This window comes from Bombina bombina, chromosome 3 (assembly GCF_027579735.1).
Source record: "Bombina bombina isolate aBomBom1 chromosome 3, aBomBom1.pri, whole genome shotgun sequence".
NCBI classification, from domain to species: Eukaryota; Metazoa; Chordata; class Amphibia; order Anura; family Bombinatoridae; genus Bombina; species Bombina bombina.
This window is the reverse complement of record NC_069501.1, coordinates 897,796,390-897,821,299: the sequence shown is the minus strand read 5'-3', so window position 1 is coordinate 897,821,299 and position 24,910 is coordinate 897,796,390. Positions and strand designations below refer to the sequence as shown.

The 24,910-nt window shown below is 36.4% G+C and overlaps 1 protein-coding gene across 10 annotated transcripts in view; it reads left to right on the top strand.

The window, feature by feature from the left end:
- LMO7 (LIM domain 7) overlaps window positions 1-24,910 on the top strand; it is a 280,751-nt gene that overhangs the window by 159,693 nt on the left and 96,148 nt on the right. For all 10 annotated transcript variants that reach the window (XM_053707915.1, XM_053707914.1, XM_053707916.1 and 7 more), the window contains 2 exons: window positions 17,875-17,905; window positions 18,133-18,246. In XM_053707915.1, the coding sequence (XP_053563890.1) occupies window positions 17,875-17,905; window positions 18,133-18,246 (145 nt within the window). The remainder of the gene's footprint in view (window positions 1-17,874; window positions 17,906-18,132; window positions 18,247-24,910) is intronic.

Here is a 24,910-nt window from a genome sequence, read left to right as displayed (position 1 = left end):
ATGGGCGGAGACTCGCTCCTGCCACCTGTCTGCAATCCACATCCCAGGAGTGGAAAATTGGGAAGCGGATTTTCTGAGTCGTCAGACATTGCATCCGGGGGAGTGGGAACTCCATCCGGAAATCTTTGCCCAAATCACTCAACTGTGGGGCATTCCAGACATAGATCTGATGGCCTCTCGTCAGACCTTCAAGGTTCCTTGCTACGGGTCCAGATCCAGGGATCCCAAGGCGACTCTAGTAGATGCACTAGTAGCACCTTGGACCTTCAAACTAGCTTATGTATTCCCGCCGTTTCCTCTCATCCCCAGGCTGGTAGCCAGGATCAATCAGGAGAGGGCGTCGGTGATCTTGATAGCTCCTGCGTGGCCACGCAGGACTTGGTATGCAGATCTGGTGAATATGTCATCGGCTCCACCATGGAAGCTACCTTTGAGACGAGACCTTCTTGTTCAAGGTCCGTTCGAACATCCGAATCTGGTCCCACTCCAGCTGACTGCTTGGAGATTGAACGCTTGATCTTATCTAAGCGAGGGTTCTCAGATTCTGTTATTGATACTCTTGTTCAGGCCAGAAAGCCTGTAACTAGAAACATTTACCACTAAATTTGGAAAAAATATATCTGTTGGTGTGAATCTAAAGGATTCCCTTGGGACAAGGTTAAGATTCCTAAGATTCTATCCTTCCTTCGAGAAGGATTGAAAAAAGGATTATCTGCAAGTTCCTTGATGGGACAGATTTCTGCCTTGTCTGTGTTACTTCACAAAAAGCTGGCAGCTGTGCCAGATGTTCAAGCCTTTGTTCAGGCTCTGGTTAGAATCAAGCCTGTCTACAAACATTTGACTCCTCCTTGGAGTCTCAACTTAGTTCTTTCAGTTCTTCAGGGGGTTCCGTTTGAACCCTTACATTCCGTTGCAATTTCTTCTGCTAGAAGAGTTTCAGAATTATCTGCTCTGCAGTGTTCTCCTCCTTATCTGGTGTTCCATGCAGATAAGGTGGTTTTACGTACTAAACCTGGTTTTCTTCCAAAAGTTGTTTCTAACAAAAACATTAACCAGGAGATAGTCGTGCCTTCTCTGTGTCCGAAACCAGTTTCGAAGAAGGAACGTTTGTTGCACAATTTGGATGTTGTTCGCGCTCTAAAATTCTATTTAGATGCTACAAAGGATTTTAGACAAACATCTTCCTTGTTTGTTGTGTATTCTGGTAAAAGGAGAGGTCAAAAAGCAACTTCTACCTCTCTCTCTTTTTGGATTCAAAGCATCATCAGATTGGCTTACGAGACTGCCGGACGGCAGCCTCCTGAAAGAATCACAGCTCATTCCACTAGGGCTGTGGCTTCCACATGGGCCTTCAAGAACGAGGCTTCTGTTGATCAGATATGTAGGGCAGCGACTTGGTCTTCACTGCACTCTTTTACCAAATTTTACAAGTTTGATATTTTTGCTTCTTCTGAGGCTATTTTTGGGAGAAAGGTTTTGCAAGCCGTGGTGCCTTCCATTTAGGTGACCTGATTTGCTCCCTCCCTTCATCCGTGTCCTAAAGCTTTGGTATTGGTTCCCACAAGTAAGGATGACGCCGTGGACCGGACACACCTATGTTGGAGAAAACAGAATTTATGTTTACCTGATAAATTACTTTCTCCAACGGTGTGTCCGGTCCACGGCCCGCCCTGGTTTTTTTAATCAGGTCTGATATTTTATTTTCTTTAACTACAGTCACCACGGTATCATATGGTTTCTCCTATGCAAATATTCCTCCTTAACGTCGGTCGAATGACTGGGGTAGGCGGAGCCTAGGAGGGATCATGTGACCAGCTTTGCTGGGCTCTTTGCCATTTCCTGTTGGGGAAGAGAATATCCCACAAGTAAGGATGACGCCGTGGACCGGACTCACCGTTGGAGAAAGTAATTTATCAGGTAAACATAAATTCTGTTTTTTTATTTCTTACAACAGGTAAATTGCTAAGTGTCTTGACATCAAGGCTTTCTTCAAGCTTAGTCAGGATATATCCAGTGATTAAACCAATTTCCCCTTCTTGGAACATTAATTCCTTTTTCGCACATTTTACAGGTTTCTCCTTTCTATTCTATGCATGCTTTCTGCATTTAGTTTCTGTCTTGGAATTGCTTTTAGCAACATCGTCTGCCAGAAGAGTTTCTGAATGGTTTGCTCTTCTTTTCTTTTTTTTCATCAAGATCAGGTGGTTTTAAAGAATCACAATTTTTTTTTCATGTCCTAGTCCAAAAACTCAGTTGAAAGTCTTACATATTTTTGATGTTGTAAGAGCATTATAATTCTTTAGCTTCTTAGCTAACACTCTTAAATACCAATGCTTTCTTAGAGGTGGAATAGTCTTTTCAAAAACACGTTTGCACATTTTGCTAAATCAGTTTCCTCTCCTTGAGTTTTCAATAATGAGACTTGTGTTAGGCAAATTTGCAAGGCAGCTACATGGTTTTTCTTACATACTTTCTCAAATTTCTTCCTCATATGAGATGTTTGGTAGGATAGTCCTTCAGGCAGCAGAGTCTGGTATTTAGGTGCCTGCTTTAAAAAAATGTTTGTCCTGCCACATTATTTGTGGACTCCACAGCGTCGGTATTAGTTCCCAAGACTAATAAACTAAATTTATACTTACCTGATGATAAATTAATTTCATGTGGTGAGAGTCCATGAGACCTGTCTAGTTTAATTTTTTTTACTTTTTTTTTTCCTGATGGCAGTTATAGTTTGCATCTCTTTCTCCTTGGTTTTTCCTGTCCTACCTTTCTCCTTCTCCTTTCTCGGCTATATGCCATACTGGCATACCATAGAGGTGAGAAGGTTTGGGTACTATGGGAGCTTTGGGAGTCTTTGCCTCCTCCTGGTGGCTGGGAGTTAAGTCCCCAGAAGTAATGGCTCATGGCCTCTCACCACCATGAAATAAATTAATTTATAAGTTAAGCATACATTTTGTTTTAACATTTTGTAAGTTATGTACATTTTGCATTTAAAGGGCCATAATACCCAAATGTTAAACACTTGAAAATGATGCAGTATAGCTGTAAAAAGCTGACTAGAAAATATCACCTGAACATCTCTATGTAAAAAAGAAAGATATTTTACCTCAAAAGTTCCTCAGTAGCCACTTCCCATTGTAAAGGACTTCTAAGCAACAAATCAGTATGTCTGTCCCGGGACAGCGGAAGGAGCGAGCTTTCGTGCACACTCATCTTATTTCCCTATTCAGTGTAAGGAAGTTTACAATGAAATCTCATGAGTTAAGTGAAATTTCATGAGATCACAGTAAAAGAGTTCATGACCTCAGCACTGTTGATGCTGATTGACTGCTATTCATTTCTTCATTTTTTTTTTTTTACCTGCAGCAGAGTATAACTTTTTACACAGAACTTACTCTGCTGAGCTGAGTAAATTGTGAGGTAAAATATCTTCCTTTTTTACATAGAGATGCTCAGGTGATATTTTCATGTCAGCTTTTTACAGTTACACTGCATCAGTTTCAAGTGATTTGGCATCAGTATTATGTCCCTTTAACAGCCTCTGTTTGTGCAAGGGCAGAAAACTGATTTTGTACACGTAACCTTGATTTATACATCTCTCATTGTTGTCATTGTATACTACTAGGACCTCTCTAAACACAATATTTATCACCATGCCAATAATGATTGGTACAGTAGTTTTGGCTATATCATTGTCTAAAAATTATGTTCACAAGGCAAATGTTCTATTTTTTTTTTACCATCTTAAAGTATTGAACCTATTAACCTTTTACCGCCGTTATGCTGTTGTAATCCGTCACAACGGCGCTGGGCTTTAAAGCCGTTATGACTGAATACAACGTCATAGCCAACGGCTGTCCTGAAGCCTACTGCGCTTGCAGGATTTGATTGCGGTCTGGAGGGCGTTCCTAGCGTCAAAGGGATGCCCCCCAGACCCGTTCCGATCATTGAAATTTCACAATCGTTTGCACAATCGCGTGATTTCAATTTGTCTACATCGGAATTTTATAACCCGGTCACGAAAGGGTTAAAATATAGAACCCGTTTACATCAAATTATCAGTGTTTATATGGACTGTTAGTCTGAGTTAATCTATCGAATGTCCGGCATATTTGTTTGCTAATCATTTAAAACCTAAGATTTTTCTTTTTTTTATTTTATTTAATAGAGTATAGATCTTTGTCTCACAGTCTGCTCAAAATAAGCAACACAACTCCAGGTTGTTATGACATCTATAGATGTCATAACCCCATAACCTTAAGCTAGGTGTGTCCAAAATATACAAAGTAGAATAAAAGAACAATTCAATATAAACTTGTTGAATAAATAAATCTAGAAATGAAAATGATAATTAAAAAAAAATCCCTGGAAGCAGTTAGAAGTGTTTACGTCTATATTACAACTAACACACAAAGGGCGTTCGTGTATATAAACAATGAGAGCCACAGTTTCTATATAAATGCATTTAAAGGACCAGTCAACACAGTAGATTTGCATAATCAACAAATGCAATATAACAAGACAATGCAATAGCACTTAGTCTGAACCTCAAATGAGTAGTAGATTTTTTTTCTGACAATTTTAAAAGTTGTCTTTTTCCACTCCCCCTGTACCATGTGACAGCCATCAGCCATTCACAATTGCATACACGTACCATGTGACAGCCATCAGCCATTCACAAATGCATACACACTTATTCTTGCACATGCTCAGTAGGAGCTGGTGACTCAAAACGTTTAAATATAAAAAGAATGTGCACAATTTGTTAATGGAAGTAAACTGTAAAGTTGTTTAAAATGACATGCTCTATCTGAACAATGAAAGTTTAATTTTGATTGAGTGTCCCTTTAATGGACTGATCAATAAAAATCACTGATGTTTTGCATTTTACCTTTTTAAATCTTGAACACCTAATTAAAATTGTTATCCTGTTTCCTATTATTTGGCACATTATTCCATCCCTCATTTCTGAAAATCAGACAATCTTAAAAGTATAAATATATATTTAATAGAGACTGCACTGAAATAAAGAAATGATACCACACACATAATTACATGTCTTAACACTGTCTATAAAATAATGTAAGATCAGGGCTTGACAAGTTCCTGAAGCTAGCAAGCCATTGACTCCTGGAATTTATTATTCCTTTTTTTAAAGGGATATAAAACCACCTGTCATCAATGTAGTAAAAAAGCACAAAGCAGTGAAGTGCCATAATAATGTAAATAAATACATTCGCTAGTTGTGCAACTAGTGCTCCTGATTGAATAAGCAGTAGGTTCCGCATGGTACCAGCAGTGCTCTGTGGGTCCAGAGCAGGGCTTCTATTGTGTTTTGCCCCTTTGCAGGGTTACACACACAGTAGTGTAGCGTCAGTAGTCTTAAATTACATTCTCTAAAACTACTGGTCTCTACAGGAAGGCAAAGGAGAAGCGTTTCCTTTGATGTGGTTGCTGGGAGTCAGTTTATTACCTATGCTCATTATAGAGGACTTTTACTGAAAAAAATCATGGGACAGTAGAAATGAATTATTGTAATGTCTGCTCTTATCTCAATGGCAGTGGCTACACTGAAAATGTAATAAAACTAGTAAGTTGTTTGCTGTTTTAACATAATCTGATTCTTTTTGTTTACTTTGATTTTTTTTTTTTAACTAAAGGAGCACTGTTTTTATGCCTTAAAGGGACAGTCTAGTCAAAATTAAACTTTCATTATTCAGATAGGACATGTAATTTTAATCCACTTTCCAATGTACTTTTTATCATCAAATTTGCTTTTTTCTCTTGGTATTCTTAGTTGAAACTAAACCTAGGTAGACTCATATGCTAATTTGTAAGCCCTTGAGGGCTGCCTCTAATCACATACTTTTTAAGTTGGTTTTCACAACAAAAGACTTGATAGTTAACATAGGCCATATATATATAACTGTGTTCAGGCACACAGTTATTTAACCCCTTAATGACCACAGCACTTTTCCATTTTCTGTCCGTTTTGGACCAGGGCTATTTTTACATTTCTGCGGTGTTTGTGTTTAGCTGTAATTTTCCTCTTACTCATTTACTGTACCCACACATATTATATACCGTTTTTCTCGCCGTTAAATGAACTTTATAAAGATATCATTATTTTCATCATATCTTATAATTTACTATAAAATGTTTTATAAAATATGAGGAAAAAATGGAAAAAAACACACTTTTTCTAACTTTGACCCCCAAAATCTGTTACACACCTACAGCCACCAAAAAACATGCATGCTAAATAGTTTCTAAATTTTGTCCTGAGTTTAGAAATACCCAATGTTTACATCTTCTTTACTTTTTTTGCAAGTTATAGGGCAATAAATACAAGTAGCACTTTGCTATTTCCAAACCACTTTTTTTCAAAATTAGCGCTAGTTACATTGGAACCCTGATATCTGTCAGGAATCCCTGAATATCCTTTGATATGTATATATTTTATTTTAGAACACATCCCAAAGTATTGATCTAGGCCCATTTTGGTATATTTCATGCCACCATTTCACCGCCAAATGCGATCAAATACAAAAAATCGTTCACTTTTTCACAAATTTTTTCACAAACTTTTGGTTTCTCACTGAAATCATTTACAAACAGCTTGTGCAATTATGGCATAAATGGTTGTAAATGCTTCTCTGGGATCCCCTTTGTTCAGAAATAGCAGACATATATGGCTTTGGCATTGCTTTTTGGTAATTAGAAGGCCGCTAAATGCCACTGCGCACCACACGTGTATTATGCCCAGCAGTGAAGGGGTTAAATAGGGAGCATGTAGGGAGCTTTTTGGGGTAATTTTACCTGTAGTGTAGTAAACAACCCAAAGTATTGATCTGGGCCCATTTTGGTATATTTCATGCCACCATTTCACAGGTAAATGCGATCAAATAATAATAATAAAAAAAAAAAGTTAAATTTTTCACAATTTTAGGTTTCTCACTGAAATCATTTACAAACAGCTTGTACAATTATGGCACAAATGGTTGTAAATGCTTCTCTGGGATCCCCTTTGTAAATAAATAGCAGACATATATGGCTTTGGCGTTGCTTTTTGGTAACTAGAAGGCCGCTAAATGCCGCTGCGCATCACATGTGTATTATGGCTAGCAGTGAAGGGGTTAATTAGGTAGCTTATAGGGAGCTTACAGGGTTAATTTTAGCTTTAGTGTAGAGATCAGCCTCCCACCTGAAACATCAGACCCCCTGATCCCTCCCAAACAACTCCTTTTCCTCCCCCACCCTACAATTGTCCCCGCCATCTTAAGTACTGGCAGTCTGCCAGTACTAAAATAAAAGGTATATTTGGGTTTTGTTTGTGTGTTTTTTAATAGCATATTTAGATATGCTGCTGTGTAGGATCCCCCCTTAGCCCCCAACCTCACTGATTCCCCACCGAACAGCTCTCTAACCCTCCCCCTCTACCTTAATGGGAGCCATCTTGGGTACTGGCAGCTGTCTTCCAGTACCCAGTTTAGAAAAAATTGTGTGTTTTTAATTTTTTTCCCCTTTTCTGTAGTGTAGCTCCCCCCCCCAGATCCCTTAGATTGTTTTAAAATACCCCTTTTCTCCCACTTAAATTATGCTTTTTTTTCTGTAGTGTAGCGGTTCCCGCCTGCCGCCCCCCATACACGCCCCCCCCCCCCCCCCCGTCGGTCCTGATCCCGCCCCCTCCACATCACACGGCCCACCCGCCTCCCACGTCGGCTTCCACCCACCAACGATACTGGCCATCGATTTCCGGTGCAGAGAGGGCCACAAAGTGGCTCTCTCTGCATCAGATGGCTATGCAGGGTTATTGCAGGATGCCTCGATATTGAGGCATCACTGAAATAACCGGAAAGCGTCTGGAAGCGAGCAGGATAGCTTCCAGCTGCTTTCCAGACCGAGGACGCGCGGGGTACGTCCTCAGGCGTTAACTGTCTTTTTTTAGAGGACATACCCTGCACGTCCTCGGTCATTAAAGGGTTAAGATTTAGCACAACACAATGCTAAATGCAAGTCAATAGATAATAGTCAGTCATGTGATCAGGGGGCTGTCAGAAGGTTCTTAGATACAAGGTAATCACAGAGGAAAAAAGTACATTAATATAACTGTATTGGTTATGCAAAACTGGGGAATGGGTAATAAAGGGATTATCTATCTTTTAAAACAATACAAATTCTATTGTAGACTGTCCCTTTAAGCTATATACATAAACCTTTGCCAGGCTGCTGAACATGTGCTGAGTGCATTTGATGTAAATATGCCAATCCTCATCTTGGTATCAATCAGCTCAAATAAGCTAAATGGCCTAACAGGGATAGAAAAGTAAAAATTAAACTTGCATAACTCAGAAAGAGCATGCGATTTTAAGATGCTTTTAAATTAACTTATATTTTCAAATGTGCTTTGTTCTCTTGGTATTGCTTGTTAAATGCACATATCCTACACTAGTAGTGCAATACTGTTGCTTCAGAAAAGGAGAACAAGATAATGAAGCAAACACTCACACTCTTCTAATACCTTGAGCTCTGACCGCTTCAAAAGTCATATTTTTTTTTTGTGAGCCAACGGTTTAAACTGTTCTCCAATCAGCGCTCTCAACTTTAGGCACTTTTGTTGTAGCTAGAGTGCTGATTGGAGAATAGTTCAAACCGTTAACTCACAGAAAAAGAAATGTACTGTTGAAGTGGGTGACCGCAGCGCGGGGTATTTAAAAAATGCTAGGATTGACTTTCACTGTAAAGGGACAGTTTACTCAAACATTTTCTCCCCTTTAATTTGTTCCCAATGATCTACTTTACCTGCTGGAATGTATTAAATTGTTTACAAGTATTTCAATTACCTTTATAATGGCATTTGAAATTGATTATTTAGCCTGTGGTATCCCCACTTATCATGAAAGTTCTGAAAGTTTTTGGCCTCAAGACCAAGCTGTGTTAACAGAGCCAGTAGACGAAATTACACTCCCAGTGGGTTATAGAAGAGATAAAGTAATAAAATGTTAATTTTCCATTGTTCTCTCCAAGTATTGGTGATTGGTTTATGAACAGATATAAGATAAAGAAGCAGGTATATGTACACCATGTGATAAAGTAATGAGATCTGATTATACCTACAAGCTCAACCCATTTTATTAGGTTGTGGCTTCAAAACACAAAACCAACTAATTCATAAACATAAATAAACCTTAAAAAAGCAAATCTCATAGATTTTATTCTCTGCAGCTGGTAATAAAGTAATTGGAAACACATTAAGGGAAAACAATTTTATAGTATACTGTCCCTTTAAGGTTTCAATGTAATTCAAGTCTCAAGGGCATCAGGTTGTTAAGTATACAGCTTTTACCATTGCATTATTCAGAATCCATAAAAGCAGCTTGATGGATGTTAAATTTGTATATGTTATAGTAATGTTGTGTAGTAGATGCAGCCTCTCCCACTGCATAAACTGAACACCCTGAATTAGATTAATAAATCCAAATAAGCAAAATCAATTTGCTTGAGACCAGCAGTAGTTTGTTTAGAGGATTTGTCTATTTCTGGTCTCCAATGAAACTACTGTATCAGAAGCTGCTATTTAATTCATAGTGACAAATACAGTAAATCTATAGATTGTTTAATGTAAATGTACCTATTTTACAGCAATGTTGATTCAAAAGTAAATTGTGAATATTTGACCAGTGCTCTATGGTGAACACAGACTAAGATTTGAAAGTGCACAAAACTCATGATTTATATTTATAGGCATAGTATATGTCCTAATTTATACACTGAACTGCAATACATTTAAACATATTTAGTTTATAAAATGTGTATTCTTTTGCAATCCAGGGATATACCCTTAAAATCACTTATTAATTATACTCTGTTACATTGGTCAACAAATCACTGTGTAGAATGTTAAGACATGGTTATGAAGTATGGGAATAGGAACCCCCTTACCACACACACACAGATATATATATTTTATTTTTAATTTCAATTTTAGTTTGTTTTGTGAGGAATTTTGTTTTTAGTTTTATTTGTTTAATGTTGTACAAACAAACTTACCTAATCTGTTCTCCTTATTGAAGTAACTCTTAAAGGGACAGGTTTTTTTATTGTTTAAAAATAGTTAATTCCTTTTTACTACCAATTCCACAGATTTACAAAACCAAGATTAACTAATTGCCAAAGGATTTCCAACCATGCTTCTTGATTATTTGCTATCCAAAAACCCCACAACATAACACATGTATTGATACTTGTGCACTGGTTATTTTGTATATGTTTAAGCATCAATCCAAATAAAGTACTGTCTGTGTTCACAATCAGACTAGTCCAGAACTCTACTCCTTTTTATTTTAATAATCTGAGCACAAATATCTGCCTTTTTTCCAAATATTTAAGGTAAAAAGTATTTTAGATAATGTAAAATCAGTTCTGCATTTACTTTATAAATAGCTTCAGTTTTTTCCCCTTTACAAGGACAAATAACTTTAGTTTATTAAAACTGTAATAGTTGTTTGCGACAAAAATAGATTTATAAACTTTGTAGTTGCTGTGTTAGTTGGATTGATGCATTGCCTGTGTGTTCTCAGATTATTACTGTGTGGTAACGTACAATCTATTCCCAATGAATATACTTTCAGTTTGCACCTAATGTTCATAACTGAATCCTTTAAACCTCAAACATACTTGTTTCTGTATAACCCAGGGGTGTGCTGAGCATTATTATCTCATGGAAAGCTGATGCGATCTATAGACTCTTGAGTTTGTTTGTCCTTCTATTCCGCCACTTGTTAAATATCTATAAAGAAGGGATCTTTAGGCCATATTTATGCACAACAGGTGCTTAGTGAAGTTAGTTTACAGCACTTGTTTGCATTTACTGTGTGTGGAAAAATGTTAAACTGCTGACTTTCTTTTTCTTTAAATCTTAGACATTTTATACAGCTGACTCTATGCCAATAAAATAACAAAGGTTACTGGACTATGCAATGATCCTGTCTTCTGCACTGTAAACATTAGATTGCACTGAGTTACTGCAGAGTCATTGCTGTGCTAAGTGTAGGCATCTCAAGGACTCTGCAGATGCATTCAGTTCACCATCTTTAACGGTGTATTTAATATCATTAAATTAAGACCTTTCCTATCAAAACAAAATACTATGCTGCAGCATTTTTATGCTGCATAGTTATACCAAATGATAGGTAAAACTGCACACTCCAAATGGATCCTTTTTTTTAATTTCCTTTTTTGTTTTTTTGGAAAAAAAAAGGTTATTTGCATAATCTATAAATGCATAATAATAAGACAATGCAAAAATACTGTACTCATTTAAAATTAGTATTATATTTATTTCTGACAAATTTCAGTTAGTAATTCCCCTTCTTGCTGCATTGTGTGACAGCCATATGCCGATCACAAAATGCATATACGTATATACTGTGAATTCTTGCACAGGCTCAGCAGAAAAAAACTGCATATAAAGACTGCAAATTTAGATAATGGAAGTGAATTGAAAAGTTGTTAAAAATTGCTGTTTTACTTTATCTATCTATATATCTATCTATCTATCTATCTATCTATATCTACAAATTATTTTTACACAGATTTTTTTTTTATAAATTTGCATATTTAAATCCATATTGTCACTGTTACAAGACTCTTGTAAGCTGTGGAAAAGTGTGATTTGGCTGTTTATGGTGATGTTTATAGTACTGTAACTGTTCTGCACATAACTTTTGTGTCTAGTGTAAAAATCCTGTGGTGTGCACAGATCTGGAACCCAGTAGTTGAAGTATTTTATTACAGACCAGCCAGTTATATCATTTAAAACATTAGTCTTAGGATACAATTTACCATCCCTGCAGGCAGACAAGTTTGCAAGTAGTGAAGCTGCCCTCCTGCAATCACTTGTGATGTTGCATCGCACAACAAAACTTAACATTGCACAAGTGATTTCTTGTACAATGCTGCCCCCTGTGAAACCAACTGCACTAGAGAAGAGCCTGTTAGTCATCTAATAAGCAAGTGTCAGGGTGATTGATCTTGCCACCTCTGAGGTAATGGAGAGGAAAAAGAAGCAGTTTCTGGCAGCAGACTCACTCATGCAAACCTGCTCCTCCTAGACTCAAAAGCTGTGAATATATAAATATAGCTCTTAATCTGGTTGGTTTCTGCTACCATTTATAAAGATCCACCAAATTCTGTATCACTGTAAAACTGGTTTATTCCAGCGATAGTTAAAGTTAAATATTATCTAGTAATATCTAGCCAGAGACTTTTAGGAACCAGACAGATTAGTGTCCAAATGTATATAACCTTCTATAAGAAACAAAACTAAAAGTAAAATTCTTTTGGGCTCCCAGCTTTTTGTCAATCCTGTTAGTGTTTTATAATGTTTAAAATAAAAATAAAATATTTTTCATGATAAAGAAACCTAAAATATATTTTATTATAAAAGCAGGAATATGTTTTAATTTTACATTATGATCAGTAAATCACTTCTTTTCCTACCTGCTTTGGCCCTCTGGGAGTAATGCCTCCCTTGTAGAAGCAAGCGTTTATATCGCAAATAATGATCTGATTAACTTTGAAACGTTTAATGTATGCAGTTTTGCCAGGAGTTTCCATAGAAGTATAGGCCATTCATGTCTGCAGTATAGTTTGGCATGTTTTTGTGCAACAAATACCAACGAGTTCATGACTTTTTGGATTCTCAGGCTGCTATATTTATCTGTAGGAATTCTAACACTATTAGCTGGTGTTTCTCTTTGAGACCAGCATGCTAGAGTTTCCTGTCCCCTCTCCATGTGCCAAATGCATTAGGAATGTGTCTATTTAAAGGGATATTAATCAGTATGAGATTGTAATATAAAATGTACAGTTGAGATATTGTATACGTTAATGTGTAGATGTAGAACTACTACTGCTGGTCCAGTCAGGTGTATTGTGTATAGTTGAGTACTAAGCACTTTCCCACCTGGGTGCTAAGATTTTTTTAAGGTGTTTTTTTTTTTTTTTTTCCCCAGATCCCCAAGACTTACACTGTTGGAAAGGTTAGGCAATTACCTTTCCAACGGTGGATCTTGGGGGTTTGTAGCTGCTTAGATGCCTGAGATACAGGCTTCTAAGCAGCATGCCCCCTGCTCCTATACTTAACATTGTTAAGTATAAATAAAGTTGTGCGGTGACGTCATCATGTCATTGCGCGAGACATCACTGCGGTGAATTAAAGTCACATGACTTTATATTTATTATCTATTGACTTGCATTTAGGACTATGTTGTGCTAAATCTTAAATTACTCCTTGGGCGTGTTCACAATGTTATCTATATGGCCCACATGAACTAGCAGTCTCCTCTTGTGAAAAGCAAATACAAAAGCATGTGATTAAGAGGCTGTCTATAGTGGCTTAGAATCAGGCAGAAATTTAGAGGTTTAAATGTTAAGCATATTAATATACCAATGTTGGTTGTGCAAAGCTGGGGAATGGGCTGTTATCTAACTTTTTAACATACCACTTTTAGTGTGGACTGTCCCTCGCATAAGTCGATTAATCTCAATATGTGGCTATGCAATATCTAAATTGCATAAGGCTACCAAAAAAATTGGTCCAAAATGTCTTCCTTAACATGTCATGTCAGTCACACAAATGCTGCTGTCTAGCCCAGCAGCACTGATCACTCCTCCGGGGGGCAGACCAGGAAGCGTCATATCAGTATCACATAGCGCTACCACCGCCATTTCACTCGCCTCATGGTTTGTTGCACAGACCAGGAAGATCGCTTACTGGCAGTGCTATATGCTCTATTTTGTCTGCAGTGCAAATTGCAAAGGGAACAAGCCCCTGTTTTGAACAATTAAATGCATTTTTAATGCAAAATGTATGTTTCAAAAATATTTTAATAATAATTGCAATTAAAATCAAAACTGCAATATTTTCCCCCCCATATCACAAAGCCCTAACTGAGTATTTATAAAGTAATGAGCCCTGCCATGTTTTATCTTAAGTTTCCACTTTTCTATCTTTCTTGCTGAGAACAATCAGGTACAGATATAAAACAGGCAATAAGAGACAATATATGACTGTGTGCAACATAGATTATATAAAAGGGTTTCATCACAGCCTTGCTTGCACAAACACAAAGATAATTAGAAATGGGACCCATTACTTAAAGGGACATAATACTTATATGCTAAATCACTTGAAACTGATGCAGTATAACTGTAAAAAGCTGACTGGAAAATATCACCTGAGCATCTCTATGTAAAAAAAGAAGATATTTTACCTCACAATTTCCCCAGCTCACCAGTCAGTTCTGTGTAAAAAGTTATACTTCAGTTACTGCCCAGCTGCAGTTAAAAAAAAAATAAAAAATAAAAAAAAATGAAGAAGTGAACTGCAGCCAATCAGCATCAACAGTGCTGAGGTTATGAACTCTTTTACTGTTATCTCATGAGATTTCATAGTAAACTTCATTAAACTGAATAGGGAAATAACACGAGTGTGCACGAGGCTCACTCCCCTTGCCTGTCCCGGGACAGACATACTGATTTGCTGCTTAAAGTCCTTTGCAATGGGGTTTGAATACTTAGGACATTTTGAGGTAAAATATCTTTCTTTTTTTACATAGAGATGCTCAGGTGATATTTTCTAGTCAGCTTTTTAAAGCTATGCTGCACCCCTTTCAACCGTTTAAACATTTGGGTATCATGGCCCTTTAATGGAAACCACTTTTACACTATTATTTTCACTAGTTTAACATCCAATACAATTGTAAAAAGACATCTACATATTATTCTAAGGCTAATATTTGCTTTGAATACATCATGTTTAGCTCGTGTCAATCAGAAAGAAGATCGAAACACTAAAAAAAAAAAAAGCAAGACATAATGATGTATTCAACACAAATATTAGCCTTTGAGTAATATACGTTTTTTTTTTTTAATTAAATTGAATTGCATTTTTAAATATTGAAGAAATTAAAGGTTTTAGTTTCTATAAAATAGGCACCTCCCATATTGTAAAAGCCCCAATAAAACCCTGCTCTTCTTAGATGATCTGCTTTACTCAAAGCTATTTATTAAAAAAAACGTTTAGACTAGAGCTTATATTTTGTTTTAACATATGATTTCTTTCTTTAGGATAATAAATGTTTTATATTTGTGTTGAAATATCTTCATTAGCACTAGTAGTATCCTGCTTGAATTACATAGTTTACTTATGTTACACTCAAAAAATAGAAAATAAATCCAATAAGCAATATATAAACCATTATTTTCTGTAGCTATTAATAAATGTTAATGTATCAGTATGCTTAACAATGTTATAATGTGTGAACACTTGTAATGACTGTATTGAAATAACACCTTTTATAGCAAGTGTTACACCCCCACCATGTATAGTTCTGGAATGTGTCGCATGGTAATTAAATTTGAAACAAGCCATAACACATTCTTTACTCCCAGCATGGGGCTATGTATAAATACAGAATGGTTAGATTATACCATTTGCTTTGTTTATCTTGTATTCAGACAGCCACAGAAATTATGTGTGTGTGTATGTATATGTATCTATATATGTATATATGTGTATGTATGTGTATATGTATGTATGTGTATGTATGTATATATATATATATATATATATATATATATATATATATGTATATAATGTATGTACGTGTGTGTGTATATGTGTATATATATATATATATATATATATATATATATAATGTGTGTGTATGTATATATATATATATATATAATGTGTGTGTATGTGTATATATATATATATATATATATATATATATATATATATATATATATATATATATAATGTGTATATATATATATATGTATGTATATATATATGTGTATGTATGTGTATATGTATGTATGTGTATGTATATATATATATATATATATATATAAATATATATACGTTTGTGTGTGTGTGTATATATATATATATATATATATATATATATTTATGTGTGTGTGTGTATATATATATATATATATATATATATATATATATATATATATACACACACACTGATTAACTAATCTGTGTATCACTAAGAATTAGATTAGTTTATTGTATTATCCCTAAAAAGAAACAAATATTTTTTTTAAATATTTGATTGTCCTTTTTAATTCACATGCCTAGAGTTCAGTATACATATGAATTTCCAATTTAAAAATTCCTCTTCCATTCGCCAATGCTATTCTGCCCTTGTAATCATACATATTATGCTCCTCTATCCCAACACTTTGTGTTATATGTTGTCTGTGGTGTGTTTTGTCCTGTTTATTTAAATGGTTTTAGATGATACAAAGCAAGTATTTCATTATGCAGTACCAGATTGTCTAATAAGCCCCATGGCCTTTGAAACAGGGTTTCCAGGTGTCTTCTTTAACATCATCCCATGTGCATTGTGGAAATGTAATTTTAAAGGGACAGTCAACTCAAAAATTTGTATTGTTTAAAAAGATAGATAATCCCTTTTATCACCCATTCCACATTTTGCACAGAAAACATGGTTATATTAATACATTTTGTACTTCTGTGTGATTACCTTGTATCTAAGCATCTTCTGTCAGCCCCCTGATCACATTACTTTTTATTTATTATCTATTGACTTGCTTTTAAACTAATTAGTGTTGTGTTGTGCACAACCCACGGGCGTGAGCACAATGTTATCTATATGGCTCACATGAACTAGCACTCCCCTGTTGTGAAAGGTAATAAAAAGCATGTGATCAGGTGGCTGTCTTTAGTGGCTTAGAAACAGATAGAAATGTAGAGGTTTGAAGATTATATAGGAGTCAATTTATTAAACTCTTGGCAACCCTTCAACTGCAGGTTCTCACAAGACAGCTGCTTTCCTAACCTTTCGCCACCTCTTAGGTGGCGAATTTCAATCTCCCCTCTCTCTTTCGTCCTGGGAGATTGACAGCTCCTGCCTGCGCGCAATTGGGCAGGGGGCGGAATTGCATGCAAGCGCAAAATAGCGCTAGTGTGCAATGCTGAATTCCGTCAGCGGAATTCTGCCCGCCAGAGGCGAGCTGCAGCGAACAGGAGCATGTATGTGTGCCCCTGTCCACCGCAGCTTGATAAATCGACCCCTTTAGAATATTAATATAACAATGTTGGTTGTGCAAAGCTGGGGAATGGGTAGTAAAGGTATTGTCTATCTTTTTAAACAATAACAATTTTTGTGTTGACTGTCCCTTTAAGCCAACAAGCCAAATGTACTAATAAAACTGAATTTATAGAAGTGAAAAACTGTGAAACAAACATGTAGATGTCCTATTGAAATATTTGTCATATTTTAGACTTTTTTTTGTATTTCATCTTTAGATGTTTACTTAAATCACTTTTATTGTTTAAAACTATTACACTATATATAATACTTAAAGGGATAGTCTAGTTAAAATGGAACTTTTCATGATTCAGATGCCATTTTAAGCAACTTTCTAATTTACTCCTATTATCAATTTTTCTTCATTCTCTTGGTATTTTTTTTTGAAAAAGCAGTATTGTAAGCTTAGGATCCGGCCCATTTTTGGTTCAGCACCTGGGTAGCACTTGCTGATTGGTGGCTACATTTAGACAGGCTAAAAGCTTATTTTCCGTCTTTTTCAATTAGATACCACAATATCGAAGAAAAAATTAATAGGAGTAAATTAGAAAGCTTAAAATTGCCTGCTCTGAGTTTAATTTTGACTAAACTATCCCTTTTAAGATAGCACACATGATTTTTTTTTTCTGTAAAAGGTCATTTATAGGGTTCTTTCTAGCTTTGTATATAGTATCAATAGACGGCTGCAGTGTGTGAATTACTGTATCAATATATTTATAACTTTTTTTTCTTCTTCTAGGCAAGAAGAGACTAACAGAAGATTAAAAAATGTAAGTATTTCTATAAAACAAGCTGTCAGTTCTGTAGCAATATTCACTTATCAGTGTGTTAATATTGTAAAACTTGTTTGTAAATCATTGTACATTATTGCTGGATATGACTAAGCTGAAATCTGATCTGCATACTGGCAGCAGTCATATAAAACATACATGTATACTGTTTCATTAGGGATTTATGCATTAGACTTTTTCTCACGTATACAAATTGTTTTTTCCAGGTTTTGATCACTTTATACTGGCTAGGACGAAAAGCACAGACTTACTCATATTATAATGGTCCTTATCTTAATCTCAAGGCTTTTGAAGGGTTGTTAGGACAAACTCTGACTAAGGTAAGAAAGTAGCACTATTATTATTATTATTATTAATACTACTAATAATAATAATACTAATAGTTATTTATTTGTAAAGTGCCAACAGATTCTGCAGCATAAAAATATCAGAATACCATTTTCTCACTGCTAATGGAACTATGTATAACCAATTAAAAATGTGCTTAAACATTTTAAGAAATTAAAGCAGTAAATTACTAGTGTTCCATCGTGTCCCCCACCTGCCTGGAAGGCAATGCATACAACTGTATATATAGCAACCAATCATATTCAGGCAGCGTGCACATGTATACAGCTGCATGCAGAGATACTAGCAGTCCTATGCAATTTCCATAGGAGAATGTAAAATTAAACAATGTAAAGTTTTTAAAAGGTTTAATGCAATTATTTAACAGGTGTTGTATAGTTTAAAGTAACCAACCCCCTACACATAACAATTGTCCCCCCATCATAATGCATAAAGCACCTATTTCTTGAAACCATTTGCATGTTATGACTAGTTATTTTTTTTTACCTACCATTGTTTTGTAAATGTAATCTAAATTTACTTTCCAAATTTCAATGTCAAATGAATTGCTATTACTTAAAGGGACACTAAACCCAAATTTTTTCTTTCATGATTCAGATAGAGCATGCAATTTTAAGCAACTTTCTAATTTACTCCTATTATTTTTTTCTTTGTTCTCTTGCTATCTTAATTTGAAAAAGGCATCTAAGATAACGAGCCAGCAAATGTTTGGTTCAGGACCCTGGTAAGCATTTGTTTGTTGGTGCTACCCAATCAGCAAGGACAACCCAGGTTGTGAACCAAAAATGGGCCGGCTTCTAAACTTAGTCTTGCTTTTCAAATAAAAATAGCAAGAGAATAAAGAAAAAATGATAATAGGAGTAAATAAGAAAGTTGCTTAAAATTGCATGTTCTATCTGAATCATGAAATATTTTTTTTACTTCAGTGTCCCTTTAAAGGGGCACTGCTATGCCAAACAAGACGATTATTATATGTGTAATATGACTTGTGCTTCTTTCTTTAATAATAATTAATATTCAGGTGTGGCACAATATGTTAATCAGGGAGGTACAATCTAGTTTATTTCCGTGGGGTTCACACTGGTAGATTTATCATTTCTATCACCAGAGCTATACAGGGAAAGGTTTTTAGACTATACATGATTTATCAGTTAAATCATTTTTAAGCTCCATAAACCAAACTTGTTACCAAGTACTGCATTGCAAAAGCTGTGCATACAAAATAAGTGTTTACTAAGCACTTGTAATTTCTTTAGGAGCATTTGTATAATTTTTTTGTGTCTGAGCAGTACAGTGTAATAACACTTGAAATGTCTCTTATGTTCTCTGTTGTGACCAAATAAGGACACACATGAATGAGCTCATATGCTGATCAATCGGTCTCTCTAGTTTGTTGCAGTGTCAAGACTCTGAATTTTTCATATGTGATTTATATGGAAAAGTGAGAACAATTAATGATGAAGGAACATTTTTCCCCACTAAACTATGTATAACTTTTTTTTTTTAAATGGGTTGGGTGATTTTTAAAATGTCCCTTTTAAAAGTAAGGTGGATCAAATAGAACTAAAATGGTGTATGTGTTTTCAATGCAAACACTCTTTTTATAGTACTTAAAATTAATAAGACATCTCCTTAAAAAGTAAATTCATTTAATGTAGATGTACTTCCCATCTTGGTGCAATAAGTATGTGAAGAAGCCCAGTTATTGCTTCATCTTGCAACTGCCGCAATAAAAAATAGATGAAATTATATAATGTCTTGTATAAATAGAATTGTAGCAGTCTTAGATTTAATGCAATCTTATGCAATGGGCCTTAAAATTAAAAATATTTCCCTGGCTTTATGCACATGATGGTGCAAAGTCTAATTTTATTCTGACTAAACAAATGACCTTTTCTGATAAAAGTGACATACATTTTGTTACCTTAACTCATTTTCAGAGGCCTATTGAGGAGATGTGTGACAGGGTTTTAGTTTGCTGTTCCCAAAATTGGAAAACCTTTAAATGACATTAATGGAGCCAATGAAAAGAGGCATATGTGCAGCCACCAATCAGCGGCTTGCTCTCAGTAGTGTGTTATTGCTCCTGGGCCTACCTAGGTTTGCTTACAAAGGATACTAATAGAATGAAGCATATTAGATAATGGAAGTACTCTGGAAAGCTATTTAAAATTTTAAGCTCTATCGGAATCATGAATTTTTTTTGGGGGGTTTTATGTCCCTTTAAATATTTCAACTACTTCAAAAGGGGAAACATAAATAATGAATTTAAGTATGTTGCAAAATTGTTTGACCATGTAAACAAAGTATTCCATGTCCATTCAAAGCTCTTTAGGGCACTAATTACAAACTCTTAATAAGTGAGCAAAACTGATATGAAGGTTGAAATCCGATGAATCAATAGAGTTTGGAGGGTTGGTAAAAACACAAGGGTGTAAAGAAGCCATTTTGGAAAAATTTTGAGTTAAAGAAAATATTAGCACGATGTAAGTGAGGATTATTGTTGTTTCCGCGGGGCCAATTTGATCGCTTGACTAGATATTAGCGCTGCGGAATCTGTTGGCGCTCTACAAATACATGATAATGATGATGAATTTCATATAAAGCAGAAAGCAGCAGCACTTGTCTCAATGCATTTATTCAAGACAGAGAGCGGTTACAATCACAATGTTTTGGGACCAGGCCATGAATCATGATTAGGCCCTGGTCCTGAAACGTGTGGTTGTAACCTCTCTCTGTCTTGAATAAATGCTTTGAGACAAGTGCTGCTGTATCCGCTTTATTTGGATTATTGGTGAAGTGTCTCCCTCCATGCAATGTGAGATTTTGAAAATGGACTCCTTAGAGCTTTATGTGAAATTTTGTGGTTGTGATCTCCAGAGGTGGTGCCCCTCTGCAATAGGGTAACTAATAGTAAGCAGAGCTTAAATGTAGTGCAAGTTTTTGTGATTGTAATTTTGATAAATCCCATGTGTAGAATAGCACATTAGTGATATATAAATACAACTGATGTCTGCCAGCAGACATAGCTTTTGAATGCATTTGAATGCATTGGAAACCATTTGATTGGTGTAGAACAGGGGTGGTTAACTTATAGTATTTGTGCCCTAGGTGAAATTAAGAATACGTATGCTGGCATTCCACCTTGTGCATATTAAATGAACTCATTGGTATATACATGGTGCCAAACGTAGTACGAGAGAGTGTGCATGTTATTCTATAAATTGTAAAAAAAAAAAAAAAAAAATTTAAAATATGCTAGCATTTATTTTAAAAATGAATCGCATTTCTCCAACATAGGTGTGTCCGGTCCACGGCGTCATCCTTACTTGTGGGATATTCTCTTCCCCAACAGGAAATGGCAAAGAGCCCAGCAAAGCTGGTCACATGATCCCTCCTAGGCTCCGCCTACCCCAGTCATTCTCTTTGCCGTTGCACAGGCAACATCTCCACGGAGATGGTTAAGAGTTTTTTGGTGTTTAAATGTAGTTTTTATTCTTCAATCAAGAGTTTGTTATTTTAAAATAGTGCTGGTATGTACTATTTACTCTGAAACAGAAAAGAGATGAAGATTTCTGTTTGTAAGAGGAAGATGATTTTAGCAACCGTTACTAAAATCGATGGCTGTTTCCACACAGGACCGTTGAGATGAATTAACTTCAGTTGGGGGAAACAGTGGGCAGACTTTGCTGCTTGAGGTATGACACATTTCTAACAAGACTTGGTAATGCTGGAAGCTGTCATTTTCCCTATGGGAACCGGTAAGCCATTTTCTTAGTTTAGTATAAGAATAAAGGGCTTCACAAGGGCTTTAAAGACTGGTAGACATTTTTCTGGGCTAAAACGATTACTTTACAAGTATATTTAGTGGATTATAACTATAAATAGTTCTTTTAATCTTGGGGATGTATTAAAAAAAAAACGGCAGGCACTGTATTGGACACCTTTTTCACTGGGGGCCTTTTCTAGTCATAGGCAGAGCCTCATTTTCGCGCCACTAATGCACAGTTGTTTTTGGAAAGCAAGGCATGCAGATGCATGTGTGAGGAGCTAAGAACCACTGAAAAAGCTTATTGAAGGCGTCATTTGGTATCGTATTCCCCTCTGGGCTTGGTTGGGTCTCAGCAAAGCAGATACCAGGGACTGTATAGGGGTTAAATGTAAAAACGGCTCCGGTTCCGTTATTTTAAGAGTTAAAGCTTTCAAATTTGGTGTGCAATACTTTTAAGGCTTTAAGACACTGTGGTGAAATTTTGGTGAATTTTGAACAATTCCTTCATACTTTTTCACATATTCAGTAATAAAGTGTGTTCAGTTTAAAATTTAAAGTGACAGTAACGGTTTTATTTTAAAACGGTTTTTTGTGCTTTGTTATCAAGTTTATGCCTGTTAACATGTCTGAACCATCAGATAGACGATGTTCTGTATGTTTGAAAGCCAAGGTTCCTCCCCATTTAAATATATGTGATGAATGTGACATAGTGTCCAAACAAAGTAGGGACAATGATGCCACTGATAATGATGTTGCCCAAGATGATTCTTCAAGCGAGGGGAGTAAGCATGGTACTGCATCATCCCCTTCTGTGTCTACACCAGTCTTGCCCACACAAGAGGTCCCTAGTACATCTAGTGCGCCAATCCTTCTTACTATGCAACAATTAACGGCTGTAATGGATAATTCTATTAAAAACATTTTGTCCAAAATGCCCACTTATCAGAGAAAGCGCGATTGCTCTGTTTTAGATACTGAAGAGCATGAGGACGCTGATGATAATGGTTCTGACATACCCTCACACCAATCTGAAGGGGCCAGGAGGGAGGTTTTGTCTGAGGGAGAAATTTCAGATTCAGGAAAAATTTCTCAACAAGCTGAACCTGATGTTATTACTTTTAAATTTAAATTAGAACATCTCTGCGCTCTGCTTAAGGAGGTGTTATCTACTCTGGATGATTGTGACAATTTGGTCATTCCAGAGAAATTATGTAAGATGGACAAGTTCCTAGAGGTCCCGGTGCCCCCCGATGCTTTTCCTATACCCAAGCGGGTGGCGGACATTGTAAATAAGGAATGGGAAAGGCCCGGCATACCTTTTGTTCCTCCCCCTATATTTAAGAAATTATTTCCTATGGTCGACCCCAGAAAGGACTTATGGCAGACAGTCCCCAAGGTCGAGGGGGCGGTTTCTACTCTAAACAAACGCACTACTATCCCTATAGAAGATAGTTGTGCTTTCAAAGATCCTATGGATAAAAAATTAGAGGGTTTGCTTAAAAAGATGTTTGTTCAGCAAGGTTACCTTCTACAACCAATTTCATGCATTGTTCCTGTCACTACAGCAGCGTGTTTCTGGTTCGAAGAACTAGAAAAGTCGCTCAATAAAGAATCTTCGTATGAGGAGGTTATGGACAGAGTTCAAGCACTTAAATTGGCTAACTCTTTTATCTTAGACGCCACTTTGCAATTAGCTAGATTAGCGGCGAAAAATTCAGGTTTTGCTATTGTGGCGCGCAGAGCGCTTTGGCTAAAGTCTTGGTCAGCAGATGTGTCCTCCAAGAACAAATTGCTTAACATCCCTTTCAAGGGTAAAACGCTGTTTGGCCCTGACTTGAAAGAGATTATTTCAGACATCACTGGGGGAAAGGGCCACGCCCTTCCTCAGGATAGGTCTTTTAAGGCTAAAAATAAGCCAAATTTTCGTCCCTTTCGCAGAAACGGACCAGCCTCAAATTCTACACCCTCTAAGCAAGAGGGTAATAGTTCTCAAACCAAACCAGCCTGGAGACCGATGCAAGGCTGGAACAAGGGTAAGCAGGCCAAGAAACCTGCCACTGCTACTAAAACAGCATGAAGTGTTGGCCCCCGATCCGGGACCGGATCTGGTGGGGGGCAGACTCTCTCTCTTTGCTCAGGCTTGGGCAAGAGATGTTCAGGATCCTTGGGCGCTAGAAATAGTTTCTCAAGGTTATCTCCTGGAATTCAAGGAACTACCCCCAAGGGGGAGGTTCCACAGGTCTCAATTGTCTTCAAACCAAATAAAAAGACAGGCATTCTTACATTGTGTAGAAGACCTGTTAAGAATGGGAGTGATTCATCCTGTTCCATTAGGAGAACAAGGGATGGGGTTTTACTCCAATCTGTTCATAGTTCCCAAAAAAGAAGGAACATTCAGACCAATTTTAGATCTCAAGATTCTAAATAAATTTCTCAGGGTTCCATCGTTCAAAATGGAAACCATTCGAACAATTCTTCCTACCATCCAGGAAGGTCAATTCATGACCACGGTGGATTTAAAGGATGCGTATCTACATATTCCTATCCACAAGGAACATCATCGGTTCCTAAGGTTCGCCTTTCTGGACAAGCATTACCAGTTTGTGGCACTTCCATTCGGATTAGCCACTGCTCCAAGGATTTTCACAAAGGTACTAGGGTCCCTTCTAGCGGTGCTAAGACCAAGGGGCATTGCAGTAGTACCTTACTTGGACGACATACTGATTCAAGCGTCGTCTCTGTCAAAAGCAAAGGCTCATACGGACATTGTCCTAGCCTTTCTCAGATCTCACGGGTGGAAAGTGAACATAGAAAAAAGTTCTCTGTCCCCGTCAACAAGAGTTCCCTTCTTGGGAACAATAATA